The 9449-nt window shown below is 51.1% G+C and overlaps 1 protein-coding gene across 16 annotated transcripts in view; it reads right to left on the bottom strand.

Annotated features, from left to right (window-relative positions):
* Positions 1–5088: 5088 nt before the first annotated feature.
* The window catches only part of LOC116462511 (ATP-binding cassette sub-family A member 9-like), a 37893-nt gene continuing 33532 nt past the window's right edge, over positions 5089–9449 (bottom strand). For 13 of the 16 annotated variants that reach the window (XR_009211845.1, XR_009211847.1, XR_009211840.1 and 10 more), the window contains one exon: positions 5089–8152. Coding sequence is in view for 1 of the 16 variants with exons in the window: in XM_058434180.1 (XP_058290163.1) it covers positions 8112–8152 (41 nt within the window). In the remaining 15 variants the exon portion in view is untranslated. The remainder of the gene's footprint in view (positions 8153–9449) is intronic. The other 3 variants (XR_009211843.1, XR_009211838.1, XR_009211839.1) reach the window with 3 other exon arrangements.

The raw sequence follows: 9449 nt of genomic DNA, 5'->3' as shown, positions 1-9449 counted from the left end.
AGCAGTTATGGCACGTCCCCGAGGTCACACAGTCACAGCAGTTATGGCACGTCCCCGAGGTCACAGAGAGCAGTTATGGCACGTCTCCGAGGTCACACAGAGCAGTTATAGCATGTCCCCGAGGTCACACAGTCAGAGCAGTTATGGCACGTCCCCGAGGTCACACAGTCAGAGACGGAACCCGGACTTGACCCCAGGCAGGCTGGCTCCAGGGCATCTGCAATGCTCCACCACCATGCTGGAGGTCTGGGGCTCGTTCTCAGCTGTTCAACTCAGACCCAGACTCCACAGCAGGGCCTGGGGGCCACTCAGAATAGGCCCTCTCACCCTCGGGGCCGGGCGTAAGACCTGAACCTGAAGCACCTCCCGCTCAGACAAGCAGCTCAGGAACCCCGAAATGCAGTGTGAGTAAGACCCAGGCCATACCCACGCCTGGCTGTCCCGGGGATGTCTGTGGTCTCCAAGAAGAAGCTAAGGATGAGAATAGGGGCTGCTTGTTAGGCAGCCCAGCAAGAGAGCACCTGCCAGCCGGAGCCTCCCGTGAATCTTTCAGCAACGTTGTCAGCAGCGTTGCCTCTTCCTCTGACCCGTCCCAGTCCAACCAAACCCAGCCCACAGGAAGCAGCCTGGATTGTGCGATCATTCAGTCAGTCGACAAACGCTGAGTCTATACTGCACACTCTGCACCTGATTCCCTACTGGAAACCAAGCTTCTTCCAGGGAACGGGGTGGGACAGGAACCGAGGGGTCATGTGCCCTGGGCTGGGCCGGGCAAGAGGGTCAGGACAACCCTCCACTGCCAGGCCCGGAGTGTACCCTGCACCTGAGCCCGTGGTGATGCACCTGTCACCACAAAACATTCTACAGTGATCAGGGGAACTTCTACCATGATTTAGGCAAACGAGTGTTGGCTGTGTGATGGAGATGGTGATTCTGGTTTACACAAGATTCACAAACTCATCAATGTGGACTAAAGGACAATCCTAAAAAAATCGATTCTGCCCACAGATACCTGGTATGATCTGAGTCTTTCTCAACTCTAAAGCCAGAACAGATACTGCCCACCCTCTGCGGGAAGGATCCCTTCTCTCCCCAGTGCAGGTGAGACAACCTGGGGTGTGGCTCCCCTGCTCCCCTCTCTGCCCAAAGCATCCATCCATCCATCCAAGTTCTTGGGAGCACCTCCCGCTCACCACTGGGGACTTTCTGGAAGCTGAGAGACGCTGGCCCAGGACCCAGCCGGATTATTCTCAATAGCCCCTTCTCTCAAAGGGAGGCAGTAGGCTGTGGGCTTCCCAACCCAGGGGTGAAGAACAAAGAGATAGGACAGCAGCACAAGGACCCAGCGTGCCTGCTTCCCGGCCCTGTGCTCATCCAGTCCACAGAGAGGGCGACGCGCTGAAAACCTCCGGCCACACACCAGCAACCTCAGCAGCAGCTGCAGCCTCCTCCCCCGAGGACGGCTGGTGCAGGAGCAAGAAGAACAAACCCCAGTAACAACAGCCTCCGCTCTCACCTCCCAGGTGCTTCCCAGGAGCCAGGCTGAGGGCACCACAAGTTCGCTTCAGCCTCACGACCACCTTTGAGGCAGCCACTGTTACTAGCCCCCGTTTTCAGATGAGGTAACTGGGGCACAGAGAGGCGAGTAGAGCTGCCCACAGTCGCACAGCTGGAAAGTGGCAGGGCCCAGCTTTTGGCCACTCACTGTGCCAGCCTAAAAGCTAACGTCTGCATTGGCCATCAAACAAAGAAAGGGACTGACCAGCTAGACGCAGGCACACCCCAGGCCCACGGGTGCTCGTGAGCCCGAAGGCGGTTGCTACTCGAAGGGAGAGCTGGGCTCGTGTGGGAGAAGAGTGGTCTCTCTGCCTCCGTGGGGTCCCGGGCCCGGCCTGGCAGCAGCTGCCCTGCACTGGCAGGAGTGGGCTGTGGGTGCCCTTCGGCACTCAAGGAAAAAACGCTTCCAGCGATGCGAGCAGCTGCCTTTGCTGCGACTCCGATTCTCAGAGGATCCCAAAGCTTTTCCCATCATTTTTGCCCTTTTTCAGAAACCACTTAGCCGCTGCCCCTCCTCCAGCCATGCCAGGGCTGCAGAGCACTTACCAGAGCCAGCCAGAGCTGCAACCTCAGCTCTCAGGGAAGGAGGGTGCTGCTCGGCCTCCCAAACCTGTGGCTCCTGCACCCGGAGGTCTGGGAAACGGCTCCACAAATGCACATTCGCAGCCAGCGACGTCAAAACTAGCGTCCTGTAACTGTTCCGTTTTCAAAATAAAGAAGGAATGGAGGGTCATGCCGCTCGCCACACAGTCCTGGCCTGGCATTAGGGACTCGTTTTGAGAGTTGGAGCACCTTGAACTAGTCCCCAACTCTCTTAGACCTCTCATTCCTGGTCCCCAAACCTGGAGTAGGCGTTGGCGTCGAGGGGGGCTTCTGGGTCAGCCAGGTCCCAGCCTTTCTTCTCAACTGGGGGTTCCTCAGGGAACCACAAAACACAGATAACTATGAGTGTGTCTATTTCCTTTTTTTTTCTGAGATGGAGTCTCACTCTGTCGCCCAGGCTGGAGTGCGATGGCGGGATCTCAGCTCACTGCAACCTCCGCCTCCCAGGTTTAAGCGATTCTCCTGCCTCAGCCTCCCGAACAGCTTCAATTGCAGGCACCTGCCATTGCGCCCAGCTAATTGCTGTATTTTTAGTAGAGTCAGGGCTTCGCCATGTTGGCCAGGCCGGTCTTGAAATCCTGACCTCGTCATCCACCTGCCTCGGCCTCCCAAAGCGCTGGGATTCCAGGTGTGAGCCACCGCACCCGGCCACCACTGCCTATTTTCTCACTTCCCTTCGTACCACCCTAAATGCACAGGAGAGAAGACCCACAAGAGAGAAACGCACAGGAGAGAGTCACATACAGCAGATAACTAGAACGATAGGTTTCATTCTCTCCCAGACCCTGGCTGAGAAGAACAGCGAGGTCTAGGCATGCATCCAGGCTGCGGCCCAAATGCCCTGCAGAAACCATCACAGCAGCTGCCCGTGGGACGCCAACAAGCCGTGGGGCCGGCCCAGCCTGGAATGAGCAGCCACTGCCAGAGGGGCCCTCGTAGCCCTGCCTGGGGTCGCTTGAAAGCTCTGACCCCTGAGTCAAGGCACTGAAGTGTGGCCACCCCATCAGTTCTGCACAACAGTTGACAAAGAGCTTTCCCAAACCTGCTCTCGCAGGCCAGGAAGCAACCCTGGGCAGTGGGAGGGCAGAGACTGTCACCCATTTTACAGGTGAGAAATGTGTGATGCTGGGCAATTAGACAACCGATAATTAGATAATTGCCCAGTCCGCACTGTTGGTTTAGGCATAAAAGCCAGGCCTGTCACACCATGCCACACCCCACCATACCCCTCACTTAGTCACTTTTTTTTTTTTTTTTGAGATGGAGTCCCGCTCTGTCTCCCAGGCTGGAGTGCAATGGCGCAATCTCGGCTCACTGCAACCTCTGCCTCCCAGGTTCAAGCGATTCTCCTGCCTCAGCCTCCCAAGTAGCTGGGATTACAGGCACATGCCATGATGCTTGGCTAATTTTTGTGTTTTTAGTAGAGGCCAGGTTTCACCATGTTGGTCAGGCCTGCTCTCAAACTCCTGACCTCAAGTGATCCACCTGCCTCGGCCTCCCAAAGTGCTGGGATTATAGGTGTGAGCCACCGCGCCTGGCGTAGACACCTGTTTATGCTATGTGTGTCATGTTAGCTTCAATTAATATGAACGTTAGAATTCATTCTTGTTTATAAATTGTGGCAAAAGGCCGGGCGTGGTGGCTCCTGCCTGTAACCCCAGCACTTTGGGAGGCCGAGGCAGGCGGATCACCTGAGGTCAGGAGTTTGAGACCAGGCCTGACCAACATGGTGAAATTCCATCTCTACTAAAAATACCATATTAGCCAGGCGTGGTTGTGGGCACCTGTAGTCCCAGCTATTTGGGAGGCTGAGGCAGGAGAATCGCTTGAACCCAGGAGGTGGAGGTTGCATTGGGCCGAGATCATGCCATTGCACTCCAGCCTGGGCAACAAGAGCGAAACTCTGTCTCAAAATATATATTTACATATTATAATAAATTGTGGCAAAATATATAGAACAAAATTTACCATATTAACCATTTTCTTTTTTTTTTTTTTAATATAAACAGTTTATTTACTCTAAACAGCAACACAGACAAAACGCCATATAAACACAAAGGAAGTGGCGCAGAACCGAGATGCTGACCTGGGGTCTGAGGCTCAAAAGCAGCACAGCCCAGGTTCTAGAAGGTTCTAGAGAGGAGCGGCAGGAGGGAGGGTGCATTTCCATACAGCCAGCTGAGGCCAAGTGCAGCTCTGCACGGCGAGAAGCATGCCTGCATCCCAGAGCGAGGAACTCGCTCCTGGGGGACTTACCCAGGTATAAAAGTTTATCATTTTACAGCAGTTGAAATACTGACATCAATATTAAAATAAAAGCGAGTTTTACATAACAATCAAAAATACAAAAGACCGAAGGAAGAGACCCTGTATGGAAACGGGCAATCCAGCGGCTTGAGCTGGGTCTTGGATATTTGGTTCATTTAGAAGTTCCTGTATTCCTAGTAGGATCTGTTTGATTGTGATGGCTGGCCTCCAGTCCTTGTCCTCCTCTAAGATGGACAGGCACACTGTCCCCGAAGGGTACACATTTGGGTGAAATAATGGTGGTTCGAATTTACATTTTGGTGGCGAAGACGGATAATCATCTTTGAAAAGCATCCGTAGTTTAAACAAGCCTCCTTCCCACGGAGTCCCTTTCTTTCCTGGAATGGCGCACTCCCAGTTCATGAGGTTCATCGTGCCATCGGGATTTTTTGTTGGGACAGCCACGAAACCAAACGGATGGTCCTTCCTCCACGCTTTCCTCTCCTGGGCGAGTCTGCTGAGGGCGATCCCCGACATGTTCAGAGTCCCTCGGGCGGCCGCGGCCCCGGCGAGCCTAGCGGACAGGTGGAGGACCGGGCCGGGCGGCGGCGGCGGCGCTTCCCTTTGTCTCGGGACTTCCCCCACAAAATTTACCATATTAACCATTTTCAATGGTACAGTTCAGTGGCACTGCGTGTGGATCGCCTGAGGTCGGGAGTTCGAGACCAGCCTGGCCAACATGGAGAAACCCCGTCTCTACTAAAAATACAAAATTAGCCTCACCATGCCTGTAATCCCAGCTACTCAGGAGGCTGAGGCAGGAGAATCACTTGAACCCGGGAGGCGGAGGTTGCAGCGAGCCAAGATCACGCCATTGCACTCCAGCCTGGGCAACAAGAGCAAAACTCCATCTCAAAAAATTAAAATTAAAAAAAAAGAAAAATACCCTCCTTTCTGCATTTCGTCTCTGTGTTCGTGTCACCGGGTGCCCACATGAGTCTAAAAGACCAGCTCCCGTGGAGGGCAGGGGTCTGCGAGAGGGTCAGCACCCTCCAGAAGTGGCTAGAGCTTGAAGTCTGAGCCGAGGAGGGGTCAGACACCCAGTCAGCACAGAACGCTGGAGCCCCGCTCTGCAGAGCTGTGTTCCAGGGCAGGGACTGGGAACAAGAGGGACGAGGGCCAATGGAGGGTCAGCAGGTGGGCAGAACCTGGACCATGGATGGAAGAGGCCTGTGCGTGCTAGATGCCGGCTGTATGGACCCATATATGCTAGATGCCGGCTGTATGGACTCGGGCTGGTAGCTGAACCTCTGGGTCTGCTTCTTCCTCCACAAAATTACAGCCAAAAACACCTGCCCTACCTGCTCTACGGGGCTTTTCTGGGATTAGTCGGGACAGTGGGTGTGAATGGGCTCTGAGCCTGGTAAAGCTCTAGGCAGGCATGAGAGATGATCGAGCTCATCTTCATTATTTCAGCCTGAGGACCACATCTGCTGACTGCTGAGCTGTATCCGGCCATTAGCTCAAAGTCATGACTAATTGTTTTTTAATGAAAAAAACAAAGTTTGCTTAATGTTTGATGAGTCACGCAAGTGAGCATCTCTATATATATGTGGACTATCCCACTTTCAAAGACGTGGCCCGTCCATCTACCCGTAGCTGAGGGGAGAGGCCAGGTGGGACCCTCTCTCCTGAGGGCCCGCCATGTGCTATACAAATCCCCTAGCAGAGCAGTAGGGTCAACAGGGTGGTCTCTGCACTCAAGGAGCCCAGGATGGACAGGAAAGGAAGATCTGCACAGGCTCTGACACTAGGCAGGGCAGGGCACCCTGTAACAGGCACAGGCCAGGGGCTCTGGGGCCAACAGGCCGTGCCAACAACAAATGTTGAGCCGGGTCCTGGCCTCCCCTGCAGTTGTAATCCGATGGCGTATGTGTCACCAGGGAGGCCCTGTGCAGCGGGCAGATGGCATTTGGTCTGGGCCTTGGACAAGGAGAAGGATTCTGCCCCGCAAGGAGGACACTCTAAACATGGGCCTCGGCATGAGCTAAGGTGCAGGAGGACAGGGCAGAGGACACCTGGGCACCTGCTCTCAAGGAGCTTTCAGTCCACTTCAGAAGAAGAGAAAAATAGGCCGGGCATGGTGGCTCACGCCTGTAATCCCAGCACTTTGGGAGGCTGAGGTGGACGGATCACCTGAGGTCAGGAGTTTAAGACCAGCCTGGCCAACATGGTGAAACCCTGTCTCTACCAAAATACAAAAAGTTAGCTGGGCGTGGTGGCATGCACCTGTAGTCCCAGCTACTCGGGAGGCTGAGGCAGGGGAATCCCTTGAACCTGGATGGCAGAGGTTGCAGTGAGCCAAGATCATGCCACTGTACTCCAGCCTAGGTGACAGAGTATGACCCTGTCTCAAAAAAATAAAAAATAAAAAAGCTACCACTAAGAATATGAAGAAGCAAGCCACATACTGGAAGAAAATGTAGATAAAACATGTATCTGACAAAGATTTATATCTAGAATCTATAAAAATTTCAACAATTCAGAAAATGAAAACTGAGCTATAGGTTTAATAATTGCATATCTTTTGGTATATATGTTATACTTCAACAAAAATGTAAGTATTTTAAAAACTGGCTGTGTGCAGTGGCTCATGCCTATAATCCCAGCACTTTGGGAGGCCAAGGGGGTGGATAGCTTGAGCCTAGGAGTTCGAGACCAACCTGGTCAACATAATGAGACCTCATCTCCACAAAGAAGAAAATACTCTCAATGGAAGTGTTTAGCTGAAGATAAGAAACATCTGCAGAGAAACTCAGTGACCTGGATGTAGATCAGAAGATATTATGTAGAGTGCAGCTCAGAGAGACAAAGAGTTGGAAAATATTTAAAAAGTTAAAACTCACATAGTAGAGTGATAAGATCTAATATGTCTAATTAGAGTTCCAAAATGAGAGGAGATATTTGAGCAGAGGCCCTGTATGAACAGATATTAATAGCTGGGGATTCTAAACTCGTGGAAGATGTCCACAGCCAGACATCAATCAAGTCTCAAGTAGAATATGCATGTATCAAAATATCACATGTATCCCATACATATGCACATTATGTATCAATAAAATTCGTTTAAAGGCCAGGTGCAATGGCTCATGCCTGTAATCCCAGCACTTTGGGAGGCCAAGGTGGGTGGATCACTTGAGATCAGGAGCTCGAGACCAGCCTGGCCAACGTGGTGAATCCCCACCTCTACTAAAAATACAAAAATTACCTGTAATCTCAGGCACTTTGGAAGGTTGAGGCAGGCAGATTACTTGAGGTCGGCAGTTTGAGACCAGCCTGGCCAACACAGTGAAACCTCATCTGTACCAAAAATACAAAAATCAGTCAGGTGTGGTGCCAGGCACCTGTAGTCCCAGCTACTCAGGAGGCTGAGGCAGGAGAATTGCTTGAACCTGGGATGCAGAGTCTGCAGTGAGCCAAGATTCAGGTATCTCTATTATTGGAAGTACTAGTCAGAGGGTGGAAGGCCATTCAGTGAGGTTGCTATAGAAAAGATACAAGCATCAGGCAATGTTTAGACAGATGACCTTTAAGATCCCTTCCAACCCTAAGAACCTTGGAGTCTTACAGTTTTATACGTGCTTACCTTATGAAGACATCCTCCATGGTCGTGACAGAGGTCCCAAAGCTGGAGATGCCCAGCTCTACCTGCCTGAGTTCCAAGTCAGTAAATAGAGATTCAAACCTGGAAGGAAAGAAATGGTTTTAGTCCTGAAAGGTGTAAGGTGAATCCCTTTCATCACCGCCCTTGGCTCTCTACTGGGGAAAAAGCGTGGGCTTTGGAGTCAAGAACATATTTTTTCAAACACCAGCTTTGTCACTAGGTTTATAACTATGTGAATGTCAGGGTCCCTTCACAGTTTTTTTACCTATTAACTCTGTGGATGCTTTCAACAGCTCTTTGAGGACAGTGCTGAGAAGTTAAGAAACTTCCCTGAGGCCACATAGCCAGAAGTAGAAGTGCCAGGACTCAAGCTCAGGCCTTTCATCAGGGCTCCTGGCGGCAGGCCGACCCTGGCCAGCGAACATTTTGTTGTGTGTATACATATACATAAAAACTTACACAAGAAACTCATTACCTTCAGGGAAATGGATGGACAAAGACTTTTGCATTTGAACCATGTAAATAAGTTTATGATGTTAAAAAGTAAATACAGCAGCATATTAAAGGGTTATTCATCACAACCAAGTGGGATTTATCTCAGGAATGCAAGGGAGGCTGAACACATGAAAAACCAGTGTTTCAGTGTTTTATAATAAAGAACTGGGTGGCCTTTGTCCCTGGCTCCTGGAAAGAAGCCTGTAAATGCTTAAAATTTCTGGAGTACTAGGAGTATCTTTGTTACTCATAGTGGATCTCCACCCCGCCATCGTCATACCTGAGTTTATGCTAAGGAGGTGACTCAGGATGTGGGATGGTCACACTAGAAAGACCAGCCATGTGATTAGAAGGTTGGGGCTTTCAGCTATGTGATGTCAGCCTGCCTCCCAGTTTCCTGGGTTGTGGAAAGAATGCTGGAGATGGAGTGCAATGATGTAGCCAATGCTTCAATCATTCATGCTTGTGTAATAAAACCCCAATAAAAACTGGATACTCAAAGCTTAGGTGAGCTACCCCAATAGACACCAATATGCTGGGAGGGTGCTACGTCCTGAGGACACAGAAGCTTTGCATTTGGGACTCTCCCAGACCCCATCTATGCGGCTATTTTTTTGGCCTGTCCTGAATTGTATCCTCTAGAATAGAACTATAATCGTAAGTATAGTACTTTCCTGAGTTCTGTCAGACGTTCTAGTGAATTAACAAACCTGAGAGAATAGTGGGACCTCCACATTTGCAGCCAGTTTGTCAGAAGTGCTTTGTTTGTCTGGGAACCTCCAAGCTTGTGGGTTCTAACGTGGGGGCAATCTTGTGGGGCACGATACCTCTAACGTGTGAAGCCTATGCTAACTCTATTGTTAAAGTCACACTTTTTTTTTTT

This window comes from Hylobates moloch, unplaced genomic scaffold (genome assembly GCF_009828535.3).
Source record: "Hylobates moloch isolate HMO894 unplaced genomic scaffold, HMol_V3 SCAFFOLD_23, whole genome shotgun sequence".
Taxonomy (NCBI): Eukaryota; Metazoa; Chordata; class Mammalia; order Primates; family Hylobatidae; genus Hylobates; species Hylobates moloch.
The sequence above is the reverse complement of the archived record's forward strand: the minus strand, read 5'-3'. Positions and strand labels throughout refer to the sequence as shown.